The 25473-nt window shown below is 58.7% G+C and overlaps 2 protein-coding genes across 6 annotated transcripts in view; both read right to left on the reverse strand.

Annotated features, from left to right (window-relative positions):
• AFAP1L1 (actin filament associated protein 1 like 1) overlaps positions 1 to 13897 on the reverse strand; it is a 32216-nt gene extending 18319 nt beyond the window's left edge. For all 3 annotated transcript variants that reach the window (XM_067304574.1, XM_067304573.1, XM_067304575.1), the window contains exon 1: positions 13848 to 13897. In XM_067304574.1, the coding sequence (XP_067160675.1) occupies positions 13848 to 13863 (16 nt within the window). In that variant the 5' untranslated portion in view covers positions 13864 to 13897. The remainder of the gene's footprint in view (positions 1 to 13847) is intronic.
• A 4897-nt stretch (positions 13898 to 18794) lies between these two features.
• ABLIM3 (actin binding LIM protein family member 3) overlaps positions 18795 to 25473 on the reverse strand; it is a 64938-nt gene continuing 58259 nt past the window's right edge. Inside the window, exons 15-23 of one of the 3 annotated variants that reach the window (XM_067305004.1) lie at positions 24108 to 24242; positions 23770 to 23834; positions 23246 to 23393; positions 22383 to 22412; positions 21732 to 21790; positions 21057 to 21117; positions 20267 to 20274; positions 19574 to 19654; positions 18795 to 19036 (exon numbers count right to left, since the gene is read on the reverse strand). In XM_067305004.1, the coding sequence (XP_067161105.1) occupies positions 18923 to 19036; positions 19574 to 19654; positions 20267 to 20274; positions 21057 to 21117; positions 21732 to 21790; positions 22383 to 22412; positions 23246 to 23393; positions 23770 to 23834; positions 24108 to 24242 (701 nt within the window). In that variant the 3' untranslated portion in view covers positions 18795 to 18922. Of the gene's footprint in view, positions 19037 to 19573; positions 19655 to 20266; positions 20275 to 21056; positions 21118 to 21731; positions 21791 to 22382; positions 22413 to 23245; positions 23394 to 23769; positions 23835 to 24107; positions 24243 to 25473 lie in introns of those variants that run through there. The other 2 variants (XM_067305003.1, XM_067305002.1) reach the window with 2 other exon arrangements.

Below are 25473 nucleotides of genomic sequence, written 5' to 3' on the forward strand. Positions count from 1 at the left end.
GAAGGAGGCCAGCTCTCCATGCTCGCAACTCACTCCTCTCCAAGTTTCCAGCCTTTCCGATTGCCACAGAGGGGATGGGAAGATGTTAGAGAGGTCTTTAAGCCTGGGAAGGCCAGGAGCTGTGGCAACAGATGGTTTTAGCGTTAGCTAACTCGGATGTGCTGGGGGGACAGGCACTGGTCAGGAGTCCCGCGGCTGAGCAGAGCTGGCGGGGGGGCCGCTGCTGCTCGGGAAGGACAGTGTGACAGTGCTTCTTCTGCTGCTACAGCCCGCCCTGGAAGCAGCGCCAAGCACGATGCTGGCAGCTCCCCGTCCCGCTGACCGCCGGTCCCCCGGCCCGCAGGAGCTGCGCCCCATCCTCGTGACAGCCTCTCCCCACCTCTCACCCAGGGCGCCTCTATTTTTAGACCCTGCGAGCGCTTCCCTCTCGGGGACCCGCTTCCACAGCGCAAAGATAAGGGTCCCGGCGCAGCCTGCAGCTGCAGAGCCCATCTTCCCTCCTCCCCGTCCTGTGCTCGGTCGTGGGAGCAAAAAGCAGGTCTTGCTCCAGCAACCTGCAAGGAGGAGGAAGAGGCTCCAGCTGGGCTGATGCAGGAGTTTCCTGGTGCACGGACGCTGCTTTCGGAGGGGGGAGAGATGAGGACACGCACGTGGGGTTGTCACCCCAAGCAACGTGTGTCCACACTCATGGCCTGACAGAGAGCCCTGGGGAGATGCTGTCTCACAAGAAGATGTCTCACATCCGCCCCGTAACAGCCCTCCCCTGCTCCACCGGGCAGCGCACAGGGACACCCACGCCGCGGCCGGCCCCGGCCCCTCCGCTTGCCCAAGGCAGGGCCACCCAGGTGCCGAGCGCCCCGCTGCTCCGGCTTTTCCTGCCTCCGCCTGCACCCAGCCGCGTTTCCTCCCGGGCCAGGTGAAGGCTGATGGCGAGGAGGGGGGCGACGGGGGAAATCGGATGCTGGGAGTGACAGCCATTGTTTGTAGCTAAAATAAAAACCGAGCAAAAATAAAAAGCTTCCTGCCAGCGCAGGCAGGGCCCCAAGACAATCCGCCGGCCTGCGGAGGGCTGTTCAGAGCCGCCGCCGGCAGCAAACAAATATTTATAGCTCCTGGGAAGCCGTAAATAGGCGGGGTGCGGGCCGAGGAAGGGGCACAGCCGGGGGCTACGGCGCGGGAACTCGCCCACGCCACGACGGCAGCGGAGACGGCACGGTGCGGAGTCCGAGCCGCGGCCACCGCCCTGGCGGGGAGGTCCCCCCGAGGGCCCTGGGCACCGGCACCGGGACCCCCGGCATCCCGAACGCGCCGCTTCCCGGCCGAGCGGGGCCAGCCTTCACCGTCCCCTCTGGGCTTTGAGGAAGGCGACGGCCTCCTGAGCATCCGTGCTGAGGGACCGCGCTAGTTCCCGAGGCCTTTTCCATTCACACGGAGGTTTCTTTTCAAGGGGGAAGGAGGCAGCCCGCGAGGAAGCGCCGGGCGGGGGGAGCGCGGCTCTCCCAGAATTGCCCCTTTGTGCGCGGGTGCGCTGCCGGGGGGACCGCCGGCGCGCACAAAGCCTCCTGCCGCTCCTCCTCCGGTGAGGGCTGCCACCACGAGCGTGCCGCGGGGGCACGGCCGAGGGCTCTCGGCCCCGGAGAGCGGGGCTCCCCCACTGCCCGAGTCTTTGCGGGGCTCGGCTCCTTCTCCCCAGCTGTTTGCGGAGCAGATGGGGACCAGACCCCGCTGCGGCACAGCCTGCTGGGAGAGATAACTGGGAACGGCTGAGGAACGCCAGCCTGGAAAGTACCTCCTCCGTATCAGCGCTGTTGGGTATATGGTTACAGAGCAACTTGGCATGCACCAGCCCGGAGGGTTTCAGAGAAAAGCCAACCATTAATTATCACACTTGAGCTCTGGAAATGTCCCATAACAGTGGAAGTTTTGCTAAGGGCCACTTGATGCACATGAATCATCTCCTCCCTGGAAACAAGGGCCCCTTGAGCAGGCGGATGAGAAAGGAGTGTCTTAGACTCAACATCAACCCTGGTCAGCAGCATTAGCCTGAGCAGGTCGGTCTCGCTCCCACGTGGCTGGGATCCACCCTCTCCCCAGCTCACCAAACACCCTGGCCAGCCCCCCTTTCTGCACCCACGCGACGATTAACCCTGTCGCCGTTAGCATCGCCAGCCCAGGGCTGGACAAACTGCCCTGCTCCTAGAGCAGATCGCAGCTGAGATGTCACAGCATCCCCAGGCGTTGCTGAACTCAAGGTAAGCTCAAGCCTGCTGACCTTCCCGTCGCGCCCACAAGAGGAATTCATCCCCCGGCTCCCTGCACGCAGCCGCCTCCGTGCAGCCTTCCCAGACGGGAGGGCAGCACGGGAGCGCCTCGGAGCACACCACACACCTCGCAGAGCAAGGCTGCGCAAGGCAAGGCAGGGACACACATCCCCGGGGGATTTCTTCATCGTGACCTTACAGTAATTCATATCCTTAGCTGATAACCTCGGAAAATCAGTGCTGGGAGATGAACGTGAAACCTGCTTGCTAAGGGGACAGAAGATCCTCCACCCGTTCTCCCTCCCGGTGTAATTGCTCCCTGGCTTCTCTTCTTACACGAAGGAGCCTGCAGCTTTTGGAGGGGCCCCGCTACCCCTTTCTCTTTGCCCTGTCCCAGTGCAGGGGGAGGGGGAGAAGAGCAACCAGGGAGATTAAATAGCAAGAAGGCTGCCCTAGCAGTGTCTGCCGAGCCTCCTTTATCTCAAGCCCCATCTACTCCAGAAGCCCAGCCCAACACTCACAGCAGCTTGGGGTGGCTTGTTTTTCTAGCACTAACCCTCCAGCATGGACAGCCCAGAGCCCTGCCTAGTGGCACTACAAAACAACCACCATCTCGGCTGCTTTCGGCACTGTTTGGGAGAAGGGTCCTGCTCGTGGCCCATTTCTTTCGCCAGCAATGTCACATTTTCCCCTAGTATAAATAGCTCTGCAGAAAGCCTTATCTACTGGCCTTGCTCTCAGCAACTCACCCAGAGAACAACCGAGCAGCAAGTCCGAGCTCGGGGAAGAGCAGCAGTGCCATGCTTCCAGCCGCTCTCTCCAAGCCCTCCTGCCTCACACCAACGCTTCGGCCATCGCACCAGCGCTCTCCCCACCAGCCTGGCCCTCTGCACAGAAGGAGCTTCTCCGAGTCCTCTGCCACCCCACGGACAGGGGAAAGGAGCAGAGGGCAGCTCAGTGCAAGCAGAGGGCTAGCTCTCTCCCTCTGTGCAGGAAGGCCAGGGCAGAGAGCCCGGGTACATGGGAACTGGCCACAGGAGGAAGACCCCAAATGTCCCCATCCCAGTCCTGGTCAAGCCACTCTCTCCAGGAGAGGAGAGTTTCACATCTTCCACGTGCTCTTAAACCTGACAGAAATAGGAGCCCAGGGTGGAGAGAAGTGTAATTACAGGCTGACAGAGCTGACACGGGGTGAAGGTTATCACCCGCGTTCATGCTGCCGCCAGCTTGCACATCCGAGAAACCATCACTCATGCTGCAGTGAAGTCAGTCAAGCCTCTTTTCTGCATAACTGGATTACAGCAAGTATTGGAGAAGAAGAGATCATGGTGGTTCCCTCTTCATTTCACACTGGGAAGTGTGGGACCCGGCTCCGGCCAAGCCCCGCTGGCAAGGCCCCCCCCTCCCAGCGTTGCCCAGAGGGATGGGTGCTGGTCTGTAGCTAAGTCACCCCAGGCCAAATCGAGGAGATGCCCATGCTCAGAGCTCGGCTCCAGGCCTGGAGGAGGTGGTGGAAACCCTCCCGTTGGCGGCAGCTGACTGCAGGGCTGCAGCAGAGCGCGAGGAGCCTTCCCTCTCCACCCCTTTGCCTTGCTGGTGGGGGGCTGCCCAGTACAACCCCATCAGGGCACCAGTCCTGATGAGCAATAACTCACGCGGGGCAGGGGGATGGGGTCAGACCCCACGCAGCCCCCAGGCACGTCGGAGGGGCCAAAGCTGTTTAAACCAGCATTGCTGCTGGAAGAAACAGCCCGTGCAGCCCTTGTTGGATTGTAGGACACGTCTTTCCTGCAAAATACCTTCCACGCTCCCAGAGTGAAGTGTGCAGCTCTAGAGCACCACGTGCTCTGGCTCTGCACATCCTCAGATAGCAGCCAGCAGATCAGGCTGCTTAACTGCACCGCCCCGGCTAAGCTGCTGCAGTCGCACCTCCCGGTGCCAAGGGGCCAAGGACCAGCGGGCCAACCGGCTTTAGAGGTCTCTGCTTCGCACGAAAATACATTAAACATCAGGCTGGAAGCAGCCCAGAAAGTTGAGGGGAGAAAGGGGCAGCTTTTGGAGCCAAGCACATAAACAACTGCTGAACCCAAAGGGGCTGCAGAGGGGCCCGTGGTCTCTCCTTGTGTCTCTCCGGAGCAGGTGCAGACACTGTGCCGGGAAAGCTTCCCCGTGCTGGGTGCTTCTTCCAGAGCTAACGCTCACCTCCTGTTAACAGAGGCTTTTTGTGAACGCCAGCACTCTCTGTCCCTTGTTCAGCCACAGGCCACCAGCCAGACGCTGTCGCTGCAGCTGCCCTCGAGGTGCCCACAGAGCCGGAGCCCTTCACTGGGGCAGCAGGAGAGCATGCACCGACTTCGTGGGGGCTCAGCACTCCTGCCCTGCCAAGGCGAACAGCTGCCCTCTGCCCCTCGGAGCCGGGAGGCCTCGGACGAGAGAGCCTGCTTTAAATTAGGAGCTAATCCGTCAGAGTCTGGCGGCGGGGCAAAACACGACGTACCAGCGCCAGCAACCTCAGCAAGCCCAGACCTGCGACCCCGCTCCCGAGGAGGGGACGCGCACCTCGCCCAGCGGCCCAGGGGCCGCTCTCGCACGCTCGGCGTGACACCGGCCAGGGCACAACTCACCATCGCACCGCAATTAGGTCGGAGCAAGGCAGCAGGGACCAGGCCTACGGAGGCGTCTCCTTTTGGGATGCAAACGCGACTCTTGGTTGCCTCCCCTGCTTGCTTGGGGGTTTGGGCGCTCGCAGACCGAGACAACCCCCCCGGAGGAAGTCCCGCACCCGGCACCGGTTGACGAGAGATGGCCCTTAGACAGCGACAGAGATTGCTGCCAGCCGGCACAAATCAGATTCCCGCATCCAAACCCCGGGAGAGCGTAACCAGGCAACCGATCACCCGATCGTGGTGCTACCCGGCAGGAGGGTCTCCCCAGCACTCCGGAGCGAGCGGGAGAGAGCAGCCCGCGAGCAGCGAGGCTCCGCGGCCAGCCCGGGGCAAGGGGCTGGAGAGGGGTGCAGGGGAGCACCTTTAAAAGCGCTCTGCAAAAAACGTGACGGGAACACCTTGCTCAGATCACCCGCGAGCGTGGCGGCAACAGGCACGCTGGACACCTCCGGAGCGAGGAGAAGGAGCTTGCTGCAAGCAGGGAGGAGACGCGGAGCCGGCTTGCTGCCACCCAGTGCAGCGGGCATCCGGCGTCCTGCTGCGGACACGCAGCCCCTCGCCTGCATGGCTGGGACGCCTCCAGGCACATCTGCAGCATGGGGAAGCAGATCCTCGCTGCGGGATGGGGTCAGGGCAGCAGGCTCCCCAGCGACCCCTGATCGACTCGCCAGCCCCTTCCCTGCTCCCGGCCTCAATTCTCCCGCTGTTTCCAACAGAGGCATTGCAAAGCTAGTCCATGCAAAGTGCTTAAAAGCCAGAATAAAGGAGGGTTTAGAAGAGCTTGTTACGTTTTCCATAATTTTAAAAGTCAGGCAGCTCTCCCTTGGCCCATTCACCGAAAGCAAGGTCTAAACAGATATGCCCATTCAAAGGAAGGGAACCAAAAGCAGAGAGAAACCTAGTGAAAAGGTGCACACAGGCCGCGATGCTGGGAGAGCGGTCGGCCCCGGTTCCTGGCCGGCCAGACCGCCCCGTGGCACGACCCTAGCTGCAAGCCCACGGCGCCAAGCAGGCAGAGGCCCCGCTGGCAAACAGCTGCCACCGGCACCCCAGGCCCGGGCAGCGGTGAGCCACCAAGGGGGACGCGGGGAGGACCGTGAGCGCTGCCCCAGCGTGGCAGGAGCAGCCTTGCCAGGGTCCTGCCGCAGGATGGTCCACAGCAGCAGCTAGCACCGATGGAGAGTGCCTTCACGAGCTGGAGCGGTGCAGGTAATAATTAACAGGCCGACTGAATCGCACACAAACACCTCCTGTGGCCGAGCCAGATGAAGACCCTGCAGTGCCCCACGCTGCAGCTGGACCCCATCGCCAGGCGCTGCCCTGCCTGGGGGCGTCCCGCCTCTGCTGACGGCTTAGCAGCAGTTTCTCCGTCTCCTAGGGATAATTGTGGTAGTTTGTTTTAGCTCACCAAAAGCAAACGTCATCCCTCTAAAACAAAGAGGGTTGCAGCTGACCCCAGAGGAGGAGGGGGTTTCTACATCACTCTCTTACTGCTGAGCAAAGCAAGGAGCAAAGCAAATAAAAGCACACGGGCACTGCTGTTTGTCGCTGCCCGTAGTCGAGGTATTCCCGACTAACCTCTCTGCTTATGCCCCCCGGCAGGACACGGGGCAAACAGCCCAGCCTTCAGAGAGCTCCTACGCCGTCCTGACCCCCTGGCGCTGCAAACAGGCCTGGGGAAGGACCCCTGCAGCCCAGGGGGCCCCCAGGGCCAGGGACAAGTTGTTTCCAGACGCAGCTCAGACTTATCCACGTGCTTAGCTCCACAGACACGCAAGGACCAGATTCAGTTGTTAAAGGCTATGTTTCAAAATCCGTGCAAACCAAAGCGGCCACATTGCAGGATGCTCTGCAGAGTGAGCCTGGGAGCCCAGAGATCGGAGTCTGAGGACGATAAGAGCTGCTGGCTCAAGAATACTTTTAAATAATGAATGAAAAGAGAGGTCTGCGATGCCCTTTTAAAGGAATAGTCAGGCAGGGGTGAGACCTGCTGAGTAATGTATAAAAAACAAGCTTCAGGCAGAGGAGAGATGTTAGGATTAGTCAGAACCCAGAATAAACTGTGTTTTTTCCAAGCAAAACTCTGGTGTTGGCCTCTTCAAAATAAACTGTGCAGAGAGCAGCAGGTTGGCCCGGCCACTCTGCCGACACAAGGAAAGGCCTCTGGGACCAGCTCAGCAGCCCGGACCTGGCAGCAAGAGGAGCCGCGGCCGCAGGAGCAGGGAGATGCTGCCTGTCTCCCCGCAAGCCTTTCCAGCGGCACTGCGAGGGCACTGCACTTCCCCATCGCTGCTGGTTGGGGGGCAGCACGATGCAGGCGGCTCCGGAATAAACCCATAGATAAGAGGCTTCAGAAACCTCTGCGAGCTGCAGCCAGGCAGACAGGAGAGATTGTGCACTGGGGCCTCCAGAGGCGAGGGGACAAGCAGGAACATGCCGCAGGACAAGGAGCTGCCTGCGCTCAACAGCAAGGTGTCCTGGCCCAAGGGGAATACAGAAACCAACTGTGGTCTCTAGGCCATGTGCTGAGAGGTGCCACCCTGCAAGCAGGGGCCACGGAAAGGCTCAGGGAAGGAAATGGGTGCTCGCGTGGGCTCCTCATGGGATTGTGCTGCAGTGATGGAGCAAAGAGGGTTGGTCCGGCCCTAGGGTGCCTGACGCAGGCCAAGCTGTGCAAGCCAATGTTTTGTTCATCCCTGCAAACATCCACCTCTGTAAGCAGTGCGAGAGCCCGAGCAGAGCTCCAGGAAGTCTCCCCAGGTCATGCTTTCCTGTTTGCGGAGCCGGAGCTGCTAGCTCAGATCTGGGGGGATCCAAAGCCCACGTCTTCCCTTGCCTCTCTGCAGCCCTTTGTCTGCACCAAACCTCAGCCTCCAGGACAGCAGAAATTATGACTAATTGCAGTCACAGTGGTGGGAAACCTGCTCACTCAGCACTCCGATGCTCATTATAGCTTTCCCACCAGCATGCCCTCCCCACTGCCCTGTGCGGAGAAGGACACAGTCTATGTGGTTACCACCAAGGGCTGGGTAGCTTCTCTGGGCCTGAATACTTCCAACTGGGACTACTGACAGGGATTGAAAGCTCTCTGCATCCCAAAAGGCCACGCTCTCCCTGTCCTGTACATCATCACCCTTCTCTGAAGCCAAGCTCCGAAACATCTCAGATTCAATAATCCACCCACAGGAGGAAAAAAAAAAATGAAGAGGAAGATCAGCAGATCAGATGTGTTTCTAGTAAAAGGAACCACACACAGCAGTTACGACTGGACCCTTGAAAACAGAGGAGGGAGAAGGGCTGGATACAAGACCCTCACCTGGCAGGGTATGCGCAAGGAGAGGAAAGGATTTGCAGGAACAGAAGGAATTAGCTGGTAGATCAAGCACCCACCAGCCTAGAGCAGGCTCCGCTTTTCCGAATGCTTTCAGCCACATTGCACGGCACAGACACGTCTTTTCAGGGATGTTAGGAGGTGAAAACACAGATCCTCTCCAGGGGAAACATCCCGGCAGAGTCGGGGGGAAGGGAGATGAGTCCCCAGCATCGGCACCCCCCACGCCAGCAGTGGTCAGGGGCACCCCTGCCCCGTACCATGGCCGCGGAGCCTGAAGGCTGCTCCGGGCAAGACACATCCCACCCACCCCACGTTCCCAGGCCCGGAAAAGCCACCTGCCTGGGGGCAGACGTGGGACACGCTTATTGTCCCCTCAGGAGAGATGGTTTGTTGAAAAGGCACCAAGGAAAAGCAGTGGGATGTGCTTGGGACAGGGCAACCGGAGCACGTCAGAAAGGTCTCGGCGTTTGGGAGGGGACTGGGACGTGCTGCCCCGTAGGATCCCTCTGAGGGCAGGATAAGCGTATTTTCTCAGCTGAGAACAGCCCTTCCGTTTCCTTCCATTGCCAAGCTCCATCGGGAGCATCAGGTGCAGCAGCAAGGCCACGAAGCCCAACAGCATTTCCTATCGGCTTAACCCTTTTGCAGCTGGAGGGGAGAGTCAGGAAAATCGGCTTATCACAGCAGAAAAGTTTACAAGCTTGAGCACATGGGAAGACATGACCGCTCTGGTTATTGAGGATGACTCCCTCAGTGACTGGACTGATTTACAACACCTGCTTTTAACGTCAAGATACAGAAACCAGGTATCAAACCCATTTCTAAACAACTTCTCTTCCTGGCTCTGTCCTTTATGACCTCGGTTTCCCAAAGTGTAAAATTACACTGGGAATCACATAAAACAGGAGACTGAACCCACTGGACAATAAGCCAAAAAGGGACTCATCACCAGGTTTGGTGGTTTTAATGTTCAAAATAGCCGGGGGAAAAAAAACAAAAACACAAAAACAACAAAGCCATTATTCAAGCTGCTCCTTACATATCTTCCAGGCGCTTTCCATGCTAATCGTCAGCAATCAGAGCAAACCAGTGTCACCCAGAAACCCCTTCCTATCACTTCCAGGATCGCATGCACATGAAAGCCACTTCAAAAAAAGATTCCGAAGCATGGAAACTCCTTCCAGCAAAGATCTGTTTTTGTTCCAAACTCCTACGAAATGTCAGCGTTTTCCCCTGCCTGCCAGAGAGCCTGCCTTTGATGCGATGGGAGACGTATCAAGAGCAAAATCGAAGGGGCTGCAGAACCGACTGCCGTGGCGGGATCCTGGTGGGGAATGACTGGGAAATAAGTTATTTTCATCCATCCCCACTTGGGAGGCTGCAGACCATCAGCTTAGTGTCTGCAGAGCGATTCGAGCTCCCCGAATGCCACAACTTTTAGCACCGCCGGGTGATGAAAGCCAGGCGGCTGTGGGCTGCGTGCGGGTGCCCTCCCCTCGGCTGGCAGGGATGAGCGCTGCTCATCGCGGGCGCCTGTTTACCCGGTAAGGGGCAGGGCTGGCCGAGACAATGCAGAGCTCCTTGGGAATCTTCCAACAAAACTGTCCTGCCGCTGCCTTGGAAGAGTGACGTTCAATAGATATTTTGCAGGACTGACAGTTTTGCCAGTTATTTTCCCTGGAAAAAAAGGTTCCTTACAGGCAGGAGGAGATACCTGTTCTTCAGGAGAGATCTTTACCCATGCCAGACTGGACAGTAGCCGGTGTAGGCGAGAGGTAAGTGGTCAGGACATGGGTCTGGGATGTCAGAGACCACTTCAAGTCTCCACTCTGCAAAGTCTTTATCTTATGCCCCAAGCAAGTTACTTGGCTACTGTACAACAGGAACTCTGGGGTGAAGCCCAGTTTTCACTCCCTGTCCTCTTCTTAAAAGGCTTCTGATTATTTGGGGTGAGACAACTTTTTTAAAACCTTAAAACCAAGTTTTCCTGGGATGAGATAAGAAATGCCCACCTGCCTTCAGGCAAGAGAATTTCAGCTTACATCACTGCTCGATAGCAGCGTGCACATGAGCCTTGCAGCTCAGCACATTTGCACCGGAAAACAGCATTTCCAGGTCAATAGCAAACTCTGGAAAGAGGCAGATTTTCCAGACAACCCAGCGAGATAGGACAGTCCCCAGGAACATTGGCTGGAGGATACTAACAACACAGCAGTCAGTAAGGGGTGCAAGCCTGCTTTTTCCCTTTGCAAGTAGCCTCTTTCTGCTGTAACAGAGACACCAGCAACATGCAGGACAGTTCAGGTCTCTCCAGAACAGGCAGGCTGCTTTGAACATAACGCTCCAGAGAAATGCACACTGCCTGGAGACCGCAGGTCACCCTGGTTCAAAGCAAGCCCCCAGGGCAGCACACGCGAGATACAAAGCAGGTTAATTGTTACAGATCTAATACCTACAGCCAGCAAGGAGGCAGGACTGCGAGACCCATCTCCACTGGTTAAGGACAGCATTGCACATGGAAAGACATCTGATGATATAGGAGGCAAGTAACTCAAGTGCCTCCCTGCTCTGCTTGGTGTCACCCCCTGCCACCTTCCCAGCCCGGCGGGTGGAGCACAGTGGGCAGCTCGAGGAGGGCTCCAGCCCCTTTCCCTGCACGCTCCCCGGCTATAAACGGGCCCACCGCCGCCTCCGGCTGGACCCAGGCGGCTCAGTTTCCAGCGGAAGGAATGGCTGCAATGCGGGGGAGAGCGCCACACTTGCCTCGCGCGCTAACAGCTGGGCCGATATGCGTTTCTCCCACTCCACACCCCCTTCCACCGGCTACGTGCGAGGGGTGGACGGGATTCCTGCTGCCAAGTTTCAGGCAGCAGATCAAGAATGATCCGGGCTCCCTCCCACCATCCCTGATGCCTCCCCATTCCTGTGGGCGAGCTGGAGCCAAGTTTATCCCTGACACATCTCCACCGGCTTTGCTGGATTTAGACCACAGATAAGTTTGGTGCAAGACCTAAATTCTGGTGGCACAAAAGGTCAGAGAAGAGTCGCTGACACGGAGGAGCCATGTGCGAGCACAGCCCTGCTTAGAGCGAGGGCTCATCGCACCGAACAGCAAACCAGCACAGTCCTCCCAAATCACACACAAATACAGAGTTCTCCACCAACACAACCTCAAACCGCCCTGCAAAGAGCCTACAGCACCGAGTTCCCCTGGTTTAGCTGATGGGGGAGCTGAGTCCAGCACAGCTCGCTGCATGGCCTGGAAGGAAACGTATGGAGCATGAAAAGCAATAAAAAGAGCTAGAGGATCATAAAGCAAGAGCAAGGCAGAGCACACGGGGGCTGAGCAAAGCCTCAGGGGAAGAAAGGTGCTGCCCCAGTGCAGGAGCAGGGAGAGGCTGGGAATGGGGGATGCCGAGCTCCTACGCACCATCAGACACAGCATCCCTTGCACTAGGGAAGGGAGCCCACTGAGGCCTCCACCCCTCCCCTCCACACATCGCAGCCCCTCCGAGGGATCCCAGAGGCTCTGGGTGATGAACAGAAGGGTCTGGAGGACGTTTACATTAGCAAAGAGCAACGTGGGTGCCAACAGCAATTCATCATAAGCACTCCGAGCGAAGCAGGCAGGCACTGCTGCTGTTACCATAGAAGGCACCTATGAGGGGAAAAATAGCGGAACGGCTCTCCCACGGCAGGACCAGTGCTCAGAGACCAGGACCACACAAAACCACGGGGTCCAGCCGCTGCAGGCTCACTCGCACAAGGGCTCCCTCAAGCTAAGACCTGCCCCTAGGCCTGTCCCCACCAAGCACGCTGACAGCCTCCGCCAGCAGCGCTGCCCCGTTCTCCCTGCACTCCTGGTCCCTTCCTGATCCCTCAGCCAGTCTCTGGGGACGGGAGGGAGCATGCTCACAGGAGGGACAGCAAAGGAGTCACCCAAGAATTCCCAGCTACTGCAGCATGGTCACATCCTCATCTTCCTCAGGGCTCCTGCAGGAGTGGGTCATTCCATCAGCAAACAGGGCACCTCACCATACTCTGGGATGGGGACGCCACACAACTGAGTGCTCATTGCATCACGCCAGGAGCACCAGGTATCTCGCATCAAACACCCAGCCGCAACCTGGAAGATCTGTCTTTCAGTTTGGTCATTTGACAGCTATGGGATTTGGTCTCCAAAAATTATCTGCTGCAGGGAGGAAGGAATAATAACCTGCCATAGAAGTCTGTTTTAAACACTTCAGACAGTTTTATAAAACCAAATAATAGTAATAAAAATAAAAAAAAGGCACAAAGAAGGGGGCCCAGTGGCCAGTACAGCATCAGCTCTGAACATTTCCCTTCCCTGCCACGTTTGACTGTCCATGTTTCAGGGTGGATCAAATGGGTGTCCTCCCCCCACCTCACAGAGTTGAATGGGGAAGCCAAGAGCAGAGCTGAGTCCTGACTGTCTGCTCTCCCCTTTATCCATCCATCATGTGCTCTTGGATCTTTGAGGACAACCCTAGCACCATGTGCCATTTGCCAACATTCCCTCTCCGACAACAGTCCCCTCCTTTGGAGCCAGCAGAGCCATCCGTCCCTTTGGCAGCACGCAGGGTGAGCAAGCAGGGCGAGTGGCAGCCCCTGGGGAGGGATGTCCCTGTCCCCCCAGGCAGCTGGGCACCAACGCTTCTCTCAGAGCACAAACATTGCAATCTGTGGCCAAAGAGTCAAAATCCTCATACAAAGTTTCCACTGTGGAAATACCACCCCATCCTTTTACATTAGGAAGGGGAACTCCAGACCTTCAGGTCTTTCTGGTGCTCGTACAGAGTTGTGAATACAGCACAACCTTCAGGACTTTCAGCATCTTCACAGCTTGCAGACCTGGAGCTGCTCCCCTCATTCTCCAACTACTATTTTTGGCCGATGCTGCTATAGCACGTACAAGGACAGGCCAAGGGCCAGGAGCTCCGTGCTACAACCTGCCACCGCCTGTGCTTCCTCCACAGCCCCGGACCGGTGCTCGGCAGCAACCCCCCGAAAGCCCCCTCTGCTCCCCGCCAGCCCCAAGCAAAAGCCAGACCCTTCTTCACAGAGTCGGCTCCAGGCCCCAGCAGGTTTATTCCCACCCCAGACCAAAGGCTGGAGCTACACGAGCGCGATGCCAGAGGCCGTGCGGAGCCGCACAGGTGCGAGCGCGGGCGCTCCCCGGCGGGACGCGACGGGACGGGACGGGGCTCCGCGGCTCTCCCGGAGCCGGGGCCGGCTCTGCCGCCGTCGGGAAACGCCAGCCGCCCGCTCCCCGCGGCCCTAAGCGGTGCGGGGCTCGCACCCCGCCGGCTCGCTCACCGCACGGCCGGTAGCGGGGAGCCGCCGCCGCCAGCCCGGGCAGGGTCCCGCCGGTAAAGCCCACCCGCGGCGTTTCAGGCTGTATACTATAGAATATATATCTATACTCTAAAACCGCACCTACGGCAACCTCACAGCCCTTATACGGGAGGGGAGACACGACCCCCGGCCGCCGTGCCGGGGGGTGCCCGAGCCGCGCCCCTGCCCCTGCCCGCCCGGAGCGCGGCGGGTGCCGCTGCCGCCGCTTACCGCTCTGCCGGTCCATGGTCGGCGGCAGGCGCGGGCAGCCCGGGCGCCGGCAGGCGCGGGCGGGGAAGTGGCCGGGGCAGCGGGCGGCCCCGGCGGGGCAGGGCCTGAGCGCCCGGCACGGCCAATCGCCGCGCCCGCCCCTCCCTCCCCCCTGCCCGGGCGCCGGCAGCGCCGAGCACCCCGCACGCCTCGGCGCGGCTCCCTCCCGGCGTTTTCCTAGAGGGGCTTCCGCTGAGAGCCGCCGCGGAGCTGCCCGTCCTGGGCTGTCCCCAGCGGAGATTTTGGGCCATCTCCCGCCTCCCCGGCTGCTCCCAGCGCCGCTGGTGGCCGAGTCCCCGTGGGCGCCCTGCAGTGCCCGTGGTGCATGTACTGCGGCCGGGGCCAGGGCACTGCAGGCAGCCAGCACCAGGGGCTGAAGGCAACCCTGACTGTCCGCAGCGGCCGGGGGTGCTTGCGGGGGCCAGCAGGTCCAGAGACAGAGGAGTGGTGGGTGTAAGTGGGAGCCTCTCTTCCTGCTAATGCCCCTGTGTGCAGCCCTGCTGTGCTGCGTGTCCCTCTCATGCACACCAGGGGCAGGGACCTCCGCTGCTGGGTGAGTTGGGTCCCTGCACCTGGCCCGAATGAGAGGGACACGCAGCCTCATGACTCAGGAGCAGGATTCCCTGCAGGGCCTGGAGGCTGTTCTCCATGTTTTTTCCCTTGGTGCCCCACCACAAGTTTCCCAGGTGATACCTCACACTGAGCATCTCCACTAGCTTCACTGCCAAGAGCACGCAGCTCCCCTCTGCACGGGTGGGGGCACAGCCGCAAGCCTCCCTCTGATCTAGAGCAGGACACCTCCACTTGCCTTCTGCTGGCCCACAGGGCTGGCAGATGGTAGGGGAAATTCAGGATCCCCCACCAGCCCCATGGGTTACCTGTGGAGACATACCTGGCAACATTCCCTGACTGTGCTCTGACATGGTATGAGGTGTTCACCACTCAGCTAGTAACACAGAGGCTTGCAAACATGACAGCTCTATGAGCACCTTATGATCTATGCCCTTGAAAACAGATTTGATTTGGTCACCCCTAAGTGAGACACACCACCACCTGGTGAGGGTGGCTGGATGGGAGCCCAGCTGCCAGGACTGGTGGGAACTCAGGGTTGTGCTGGGCGCAGTGAGGGGCAGCTGGTGGTATTTGCAGAGCTTTGTGTGAGATGAGATCTTTCACCTGCTGGGAACCTGGGAGGGAGACTTCCTGCAGCACTTCATGCACAAACCCCAAGCTTGTTCCACATGGGGGTTGCTGGTTTGGGAAGGGCCACCTGGGGCAAAGATCCAGAACTGATTTCCCCACCCAAAGGCACCCCCATTAGCAAGCACCATTCCCCTATACCTCCTTGCTCCCGGGTGGAGTGCCACAGTTCCCCTTGCTCCTTACTTCACCAGTGCTGCTGACTTGCCCTGCGTAGCCTTCAACCTCACCCCTGCTCCAGCCAGCCCACACCCAAACTCCTCCATATCTGCTCCCTCCCGGTGTTCCTCATGTGCCCTGGCTCTGCCTCGCCATGGTGCTCATGCCACCATCTTTGCTCCCCCTATGAGCACCTCGGAGGAGCCCGGGGCCTGGGAGATTTGGGGTGTGCAAGGGAGTGTCCACACTGCAGCATGGGTAGTGACTCCTGTTACAACATGCTCTTGGCACCCCAAGGGCAATTTCTCACGGCCTCAGGACAGCAACTGAGCCCTCCTCCAGGAGCCACAGCCTGCCTGCCGCTGTGAGAGAAATTTGATTAGGTTTCACACACAACTGATTATTACTTGTGAAAGCAATAATTGAAACATCAGGCAGGCGTTAGCAATTCAATGGCTTCCCCATTTTCGGGTACTCAGCCTGGGACAGAACGGAGGCTGGGTGCAGGGAGCAAAGCTCTGCATCCTCTTGCAACCCCTCTGTCCCCAGCCCCGAACCAGCCCAACCCTGCTCTTCCCAGTCGCTCTGCGACACAAATCAGCCTGGTTCCTCCCCGGCTGGTTGGTGTTCGCTGCAGCTGATACCTCCCATCTGGAACAAGCCCTGTTTTCCTCTTTTTCCTCTTGTAACATGCAGTACCAGGGTCATCTCCCGGGCTGTGGTCAGGGCACAGGGCACAGGCAGACCAGAGCCACGAAAGACGCAGCCCGCCAGACTCCGGTTGGTTTGTGGCTGGGACTTGCAAAGCAGTCAAATTAGCAGTGTGGGCTCAGCCAGAATAACGGCTTTCAGGAAAGGCTTTAATGCCCCTGTCTCTGCTCTCCAGGGCTGAGAAAGGTGCTGTCCCCACATTTTCCTCTGTGGTGAGCAGAGCCCAGGCCAGACACGACTGTGACGGTCCTGCTGGATGTCTGCTGCCCCCGAACGGCCCAGCCCAGGAGAGGCTTCCTTGCCAGCAGCTCCCGTCGCGGCAGGTGGTCCAGCGCTGGGTGCTTGCTCCACACTCTGCCCTGGCCTCTGGCCTGAGCCAACGTTCTCCCGTGGTGGAGTTGGCACAAGGGTGCCATCTTCAGTCCCTTGGTTCTGCGCCCCCAGAGCACGGCCTCCGTACCCAGCTCACGGCGAAGGTTTCCCCTCCCCGCTTTGCCTCGGGGTTCTCCAAAGCCAGAGGGCTCCTAGTATGCAGCGGCAGCAGGCTGAAACCGTGTGCTCTTGTATCGAGCCTACAGCCGCTGGGAGCAGGGGAAAGGAGATGGCAGCTGTGTCTATCTCACCCTGTCAAATGGAGTGAGAGATAACCCCCAGACAGAGGGGAAATACTCAGCCAGAGAAGAGGGGCAGCAACCGGCTATTCACTCTCAGCCAAACTGCTGGACCGATCCCGGGGCCAGGAGCTGGGGGTTTCAAATCACAGCTCTTCTCATCACAGGCACTTGGACAAGGGGCACCACAGCCCCCTGCCTCAGTTTCCCCATCTTTGCCATGCAGGGAGTTGTGAGGAACAGTTAGTTAATGTCCATAAAATACTTTGAAAATGAAAAGCCTCTCTAAGTGCTCCATGTTGTTGCTATTGTTATTATTATTAATATTATTATTATTAATACTTTGGAAGCACTGGATCCTCCAGTCTTTATCACTGAAACTGCTGCTGGAGATGGAAGTTTCTTATAGTCCCAAACAGCTGAGCATGATTTAGGGAGCCATCGTTTATATGACTGAAATCATTATAAATACAATTGCTTCATTTACTGCTGCACTAAAGTAGACAGAAGCAATTACCGGAGCAGTATTACCATCCCCGCTCCATTCCCCAGCCCATTCCACGCCAACAGAAAAGCTCGTAGAGCTGCGGCTGCTGCTGAGGAGAGATCTCCTCCACGCTGCCGCCGGCTCCTGCCCTGAGGACCCTACAGACTGAAAAAACAAGGTCCTGAGCAAGGCGCCATGCAGGTACCTCTCCTGCCTTGCACAGGAACCCTGTTCCTGCCCTCTGTGCGATGAGCTGGGCAGCCTCGGCACTGAAGGGTGGTGGCACTAATGGCAGGGAGGGGATGTGATCTAGCTGATGTGAGATGTGAGGACAGGACATTCCCAAAGAGGGCTTCAAGGAGGACCAGAACAGACAGAAGTAGAGCTGGCCCTTTGCATGGTGAAGGCAAATGAGATCTTCACTGCCACCCAGAAGGAAACCTGCCTACTCAGCTGTTGTGGAGGTGCCTTGTAGCTTGCTGGCCTCCTTTGGGATGGCTCAGACCTGCAATATTGCTGAAATTTGTGCCTAACAATCGAGTAGAAAACCAGAGCACCACAGATGACACCAGGAAAGATGTTTGTGTTGAAACAACATAACAGTAAAGAGAAAAAATAAAAATAAAAAAATTAAACAAAGCACAGAACCAAGAAAACCCCAATAGTTTGCATTGGAATAAATGCAAAATGTCCCTGGTAAATGCCTTCATTCTTGAAAGCTGCCAGAGGGATTTGATCTGGGACAGATATACTAGGGATGGAGTAAATCAGGAGAAGCTCAGGAAAGGCCCAGCAGGAGATGCAGCAGTTAGCGTGCAGCAGTGTAGCTGGTGTCCCTCTGCCTTTTTGCTTGTTTTCATTGAAGAAGGGCTTTGGTTTTGGATGTCCTGAAAAGCCATCGTTACAGCACTTTGGGAGGAGAAATTGGCTCCTTGGCAATACCGAGTTTGCAGGGAAAGTCGACAGCTTGCAGGGCTCAGGAGTGCACTTTGGGGTTGCACACTTGTCCCCATGGGGAGCCCTGCCACTGCTCCTCTCCACGTGTGACCCCTACACCGGGGAGGGCAATGAGCACCGGGGAGCCCACAGCGGGATCCCCTTTTCCTGCAAATATACCCAGGACATTTTCCAAACTTGTAAGTAAATACATAGACCAGCTGGGTGAAGGGTGAGGGGGGACAGGACCTCCCCCCCCTAATTTCTGTAGCAGCCCAAAGGCAGGTTTGCAACCCCCACACAGCTCCAAAGTGTCAGGCCATGGGAGGCTGGGGACCCTGCTGTGCTTGGCTGTCTTTGAGGTCCTCCTTGGTCAGGTCCCTCCCTGGCAGGGATTTTGAGGAGACCAGAACTGGGCCTTCACCCGCCTAAGGAGGGAAGGAGGGAGCAGCCCCTGGCATGGGGGTGTCATGGCCCCGCTGTCACCCGTCCCTGGGGACACAGCTCCGCGGCATCCCGGCCAGCAACTGTCTGTGAATCCTGCCGCTCCTGCAGCTGGAGCAAGCCGCTCGGGACAATGTGTTGGGGAAAATCCTCTCCCCTCGCCATGGTGGGTTGGCAGCGAGACACCAAGTGCTTAGGGCTCACGTGGCTTTAGCTCCTGGAAATTGCCAGGGGTTGATACAGAATCAAGATGCCCTCCCTGCCAAGGAGTACTAAAGGAAAGACCCCCACCCCAGTCTCCCAAAGGGCATTTTGAGGTCAAAAAGAAAAATAAATAGCTTAAAATTATCTGCGAGACTCTAATTCACTCTCAGACGTGCAGATGGTGCCTCTGTCACATCCAGCATTGAGAATCATACAGAGCTGCAGTATAGAGATCTTTCTATGTATATATTTATAGGTATGTATATATTTATAGTGCACTGCATTTAAAACAGCCGGGCCTGCTTCTTCAGCTCGTTCCTCTTCCACAGGGCCAGGCGGTCGAACTCGGCGATGGTCATGCCGAAGATCTGGTAGAACTCCTCCTGGGAGAGGTGGCGCTGGGGAGAGAGGGGCTGGTGGGCCGGGGCCGGGCGCTTGGGGGTTTAGGGGGCCAAGGGCTCGGGGGGCCAGGGCCGGGTGCTGGGACCTTGGGGGCCGGGGCTGGGTGCTGGGCCATGCAGCTACAGCGAGGTGGGAAGGCATGCGAGGGAGTTGGTGGCATGCCACCCCCACCTGGGTGGCGGCAGGGCTGCACAGGGGTGCTGCAGCCCCAAGCAGTGCTAACGACAGAGAAAGGGAGCTGCCTGGCTCTCCCCTACTCCGGCCAAATGCCCTCACGCTGCGGACACAGGGAGCAGCGTCTCTGCCCCATGCGTGGAGCAGTGGGGCTGCAGCACCAGCACGCTGGCACGGGTTTGCTCCTGGGAGCTGGTGGGGATGCTCCTCCCATGGAGGACAAGCAGCACACGAGTGCCTTGTGGCTCCATGCGGCCTGCTGGGGTGAGCCGCAGGCGGGCAGCCTTGGGGACAGCCTGCAGGACCAGGTACCTCCGAGCCCCAAGGATATTCTCTCCAGTGGAAAAGGCTTCCCTCACCTCTAACCGAGTCCTGTCCACATCTTTGGGTAGCTGGTTCCTCCCTCTTGTCTTCACCAGGAGCAGCTCGTAAGGGTATATCTACATGGAGAAACGAAGACCTCTGGCTAGCTCTGGAGCTAGAAGAGCACACCAGCAAGGTGCTCCAGGGAAGCTCTGGGGCTGTGGGGCCACCAGGGCAAAGGCTACTCCCAGGGCACTTGGCAGGGCTTGGCTGGCACAGCCGCCCACCAAGGCTTCGACAGGGCATGGCTGAGATGGGGACTGGCTTGCAGGGTGACTCTAGCCCAGAGACTCTTTTGAACCACCTTGGTGGCTCTTGAATGGCAACCCAAAGGTCTTCCACTCACTCTGTAAAGCCAGGAATGATCCAGAGATACGCGTGAGTTAGAGCTGAGCAGGCAATAGCCAACTCAGCCACCCCTCTCTGCTTCTTCACCAGGGTGACAATACTGCTCTGCAAAGAGTTTGGGATCCTGGCAGGAGGGGAAGGACTCTGGTCCGAGTCCCACGGTCCCAGGATGGAGCTGTCTGGTGGGGGGCTTAGAAGAATAGAGGAGAATGAAGCCTCCATCACAACAGGGTTTGGAGACAAAAGGGAGCTTCTCCGGGATGTCCTCTGGGTGGTACTTGGGCATCTCCAGGTGGTAATTGCTCTTTGGAGCAGGGACCCTGCCAGCAGGGACATCTTACCTTGTACTCTGCAGGGAGAGAGAAAAGACAAGAAAGAGAGACATGAGCACTCTGATGCCTCCTTTGCCAGGATCCCTTCCACAGAGCTGCAGAGACCCCGGTCTGTCCCTCTAGCCTGATCCCATTTTCTGGAGCTCCCTGCTGCAGGGTAGGTGACCTCACGGTATCTGGCTTCATGCCCTACCAAGGCACCAGCCCCCTCGATGGTGGGGCAGGATGGCCTGAGAGAGCAGTGGGCTGGTGGAGCTTGGCACCCTGCCTTGGCATTGCCTCCGGGGGAGCCCCGTGCTCGGCCCCGTGCAGCGCAGAGCCTCGGGAGGGCTTGGTGCCTGAATGGGACCAAAATGGGCCTGGCTGAGCCCATCACCAGAGCAGAGCCTGAGAAGAGGACTTCATGCAACTCACACCCAGGAGCTGTGCCTGGCTCCACTGGCAGTGGCAGGGTGGACAGGTGGGGAAAAAGGGGGAAATTAAGCCCCCAGAGACACTGAGGGATTCAGTCGGGGTGGCCGGGGCCTGGGTCTGCTGGGGTGAGGCTTGGGGAGGACCAACCACCACTGCGCCCTTTCTGTAGAACCTCAGAAACGGTTTCAACCCCACTCCTAAGGAAACCAGGCTGCTATAGGGCAGCAAGGCCAGCTCCCTTCTGTCTTTTGAGGAGGCTGGAAGTGACTTCCCTGCTGTGGGGGACTCCCCCAAAGCCCATACTCCTGAGTCCTGGCCAGGAGGGCTGTGTCCCTCTGCAGAACCTCCCCTGCCCTGGCAGCTCCCCAGCCCTCTGCCAGCTTACCTCGCATGCCCCAGTTGACGGCATTTGTGCTGTCGTAGTGGAAAAGTTCAGCACTGGGAGGCTGCAAGGCGGACACACGGAAGAAGGGAGTGAGCAAGAGGAGGTCCCCTCCAGACGCTCAGCACATCCACAGTGCCTGCGCCTGCACCTCCCAATGCACCTGAAGGGGGAAGGCATCCACTACCCCAAAGTGAGACCTGCTCCCCAAACTTAGCAATGGGAAAACAGGCATAAGGAGGGGAAGCGATAAGCCCAGGTTGAACAGAGGCAGGACAGGGTCTCCTGACCCCCAGCAGTCACTGCCCCAGGGTATAAAGCAAAGCCCTCCTGTTGGAAAGCAACATCAGCGTCCCTCTGAAATGTGACCTGCAGGACAGGGGAAGAGATCTGCTATTGGGGGCAGGCACCTGTCCCTTCTGTATTGCCTGGACAGGGCACTTCAGTTCCCAGTAGGGACTATTTTGGGTTGGTGCAAAACAGGAGTGAAGGCTGTGGTGCAGAGAAGGTGGGGAGCAGGACACCCTAATCCTGAAAAGTGCTGGGAGAACACAGAGGGCTTTGAGGAGCCCTACGGGGAAGGGCAGAGGGAGGGACGAAGGGTGCAGAAATGCCTGGCTGGAGCAGACCAAAGCACCACTAAGTGGCAGCAGCAGGGCACAGGCAGGAGGCGCTTACCCTGTGCAGCCCGTTCCTCCTGTAGGCAGGGAGGGAGGCCGACTTAGAAATGAGGGGGTCTGAAAAGAAACCATCAAGGTGCATAAATGAAAATGCAGGGGCTGGCCCCACACCACAGGATAGCATCCGCTCGGCTGACCCTACCCCTGTGCTCACACATCCCGTCTCTTAACAGCTCTCCTCAGCCCCTTGCTCAGGTCCTTCCCCACACATGGCAAATACATGCTCTTTTGTCCCCAAATGACCTACTCACAGTCTGTTTGCCTTTCCAGCTACTGCCTCATCCCTATCCATTTCTGAACTCACCTAGCTCTGTCTCCTCTCCAGCTCCATCTCATTTCCAGCCTGGATTCCCCCCACACACACATGCTGAAATTTCTCTCTCCAAAATCCCTCTTCCACGGCAGCCCTCCCTTCTCACCCTTCACCCTGACAGGTAGCCAGGCCCTTCTCAATCTCCTCCTCTCTTGGTTTCTTGGACCCTGTCCTCTCCTGGCTCTGTTCCCAGCGCTATACTGGTCCCTTAGCACACCCTTTCAAGGAGGTCTTTCTCTCTCTACTTCTTCCTTGCTTCATCTGCAATGTCAAACTCTGGTCCCTGCTGCCACATGGGACCAGACACAGAAGGGCCATGAGGGATCACAGACTCACCACTGTCAGCCAGGTAGTGTGTCCGGGGAGCTGCAGGAAGAGCAGAGCAACGGGTCAGAGGGGAAGAAGTGCCCTGCGCTGTGCAGAGCTCCCCACCAGCCCAAGGCCCCCGCAGGTGCCGGTCCCACCTTGAAGAGCCCCAGATCAGTGAAGGCACGCACACCATGAGGAAGGAGAGCACAAAGTGGGCACGGACAGCTGTGCTTGCTGCCAGGCTCCCAGCTCCCCTAGGTACCTCCTGCAGCCCCAAGGAGAGAGGGGCTGGATGCCCGGGGTGCTACCTAGTGATAGCATTGCAAGCGAGGAAAGGAGCTGGGCCAGCCAGTGGGTCTGGGGTGCCTGGCAGTCTTGGACGTGCCGTTAATAATGTACATACACAGTGAAGTGTATGGCAGGCTAGGTCCCATATGCACCAAGGCTGTCCCAAAATAAGTGAAGGTTACTACTTATGCATCTTAAGGTTGGGGGTTGGTTTGCATCCCTACATACAGTTCTGGAGCCCAAAACAACACAAAAAGCCCCATGTGGTTGTGTTGTGAGATTTCTAAAGGACTCTTCAACCTGCTGTTGCACTGGGAGGTGTTTCATCAGGCTGGCCAGAAGTACTGCAGACACCAGCTGCATGATGTCCCATCCCCAGCCTCACACTGCATCCTCGGTTGGGGGGGTCGGGGTAAGGGCAGAGCCCTCCAGAGAGGAAAAGAGTTGCTCAAGGCCAACCCTGGAGTTGAGCCCACCTCTCCCACCCACACCTTCCCAGTCCTGTATCCTTCCCTCTCCAGTTCCCACAGTGGCTAGGGCCCTGCCAAGGTGGGATGGATGGGGACTACAGCACAACAGCCAGGGGCTGCTGTCGTCCTTACAGCCGTTCAGGGAGCCCTCGTAGCCAGCCATGTGAAGGGCTTCCCTGCTGCTGGCCGAGCTGCGAGGAGGCGTCCAGGGGTCCGTGTAAGAGTTGGACCGGGCCTTCATCTCCTCCCTCAGGATCAGCCTGCCGATGCCGCTCTGGATCTGGGCACCGAGGAAAAGCTGCTTTGCACCTCTCCTTTCATGGCGCCGTCGCCTCCCCACCAGCCCACGTGTCACGGGAGGGCACAGCACCTCCTGACATGGGCTCATCAAATCCCATCTGCTCCCCCTTGCCCAGGGCCAGGACGGTGGTGGTGCCTCAGCAAGGGGCCATCGAGGTATCCGTGAGGGGAGGGATGCCAGAGAGCCCCAGGGGCCGCAGTGGTCCCTCTCCAGCAGGGAGCTTGGTGCAGCATGGAGTTAGCCGGCAGAGGCTCAGTCCCTTGCAGGGCTCCTCCGCACACGCACCCTCCGCGGGCACCTTGCTGCCCAGTCCCCCACCCTCCCTGGCAGGCTGCAGGCAGAGAGTGTCACTCACCTTGTGCATCCCCCGCTCGTACCCGTCCTCCTCGCCTCCCGACGAGAACCTCCGGGCCCGGGGTGCTGCAAGGAGACACACGGTGTGCTCAGACGGGGGCAAAGCCGGTGGCAAGTGGGGAGCAGACAGTCCCCAGTTGGATGAGGACAGATGGTTCCCAAGGGTTGCTAGGACTTTGGGGTGGCTCTGGCAGGATCTCCGCCACCCCTCCTTCTTAAGCCCACCCTCGGGTCCAGGCCCAGCACGGAGGTCTCAGGGGAAGTCTCTCCCCAGATGTGGCTCGTGTGGGGGCAGAAATGGGTTCCTTGAGTTCAGCACTGCTGTGGCTGGGCCATTACCTTTGGGGGACACTTGGAAGGACCAGTACTCTGACTCCGAGTGGTAGTACGGGTCCGGGGAGTAGGCAGGGCTGTACTTGGATGACTGTGCAATGTCTTCGCTGGTTTTACTTTTTGTGGCTGCAGGGAGGTTGTCTGCAAAAGGAGCGTGGAGAGCTGTAACAAGGACACCTCATCCCTCTGGCAGGACTTGCAGAGATCCACCCTGGGATGAAGGCAAATCCTCTTCCCTCCCCTCTCCCTACTGCCTGGCAGCAATTGTGTTCGGGACGGCATGGAGCAGAGCTGGAAATAATCTATTTTCAAACTGCTGGGCAGCTCCTGGAGATAAGGAGGCAGAGGCAGCTGGTGGGGACAGTCACAAACACAGGGTCTGTCGCCGGTGTGGCTGAGATGGGACCCAAATGGCTCATAGCCTCAGGCCCACAGTACCAAGACAAGCTCTGCGTCCTGCATAGCACTCGCCCCTGCCCCAGGTACCAGTGCCCCTAGTGTCCCCATGCCAGTGACCTGTGCCCCTTGGGCTGGCCTGTCACCAAGAGATGGCAATAACTGCACAGACATCCAAGCGGGACTTCAGAGGGAAGAGATGGAGGAAGGCACATTCCCCGCAGGGAAGGGGATCTCAGCAGGTTATCGCCAGGGGAAGGCTGAAGTGGGCTGCGTAGCGGGGCGGGGGGAGCGGAGGTGCCAGCCCCAGCATCTCCATCTCAGGCAGGGGCTCAGCTCCCCCAGGGCAAATCCATGGCTCTGCACGGCCACAGACCAGGATCCTCTGCATCTTCTGCCAAACCTCCGTGGCATGCATGGGAAACCCAGCAGTGATCCCGGTTCCTCGGGACCCTCTCCGCCCGCCCTGGCAGGGGAGCCACTTGTGCGGCACCCTGCTCCGTCCTCATGACACCCTGCCCTGTCCCTGGGGCTGTGGGCAGCTGCCCTCGGTGGCTGGCAGGCAGGGGCATCCCAGGAGGGGCAGGCACAAGGAGCTGGGCATGTGGCAGAGGCAGGGAGATGCAGGCAGAGAGCCACCCCGCCACCTCAAGCCCTCGTCCCCGGCACAGGGTCAGCACAGGGGACTCAGCAAACGGCAGCTACTTACAGCAGCGGGTGCAGGCAGCCAGCGGGACATTAGGGGAGGTGGGCAGGTGGGAAAGGAGAGCCCACAGAGAGAGAGAAAGGAGACACAGAGTTATTGCTTCGCGGGGGAAGCTCCTCTTCCCCTGTGCATGAACGCAAGCCAGGGAGAGCGCAAGCCAGCCTTACTGAGAAAGGCCCAGGCCAACACCAAACACCCCTACGCCCGCACCCTCCCCACCCCTCAAGCTCCCCCTCGGGGCCCATTTCAGCCTGGAGCATCTGTCCAGGA

Source organism: Apteryx mantelli, chromosome 14 (genome assembly GCF_036417845.1).
Source record: "Apteryx mantelli isolate bAptMan1 chromosome 14, bAptMan1.hap1, whole genome shotgun sequence".
NCBI lineage: Eukaryota > Metazoa > Chordata > Aves > Apterygiformes > Apterygidae > Apteryx > Apteryx mantelli.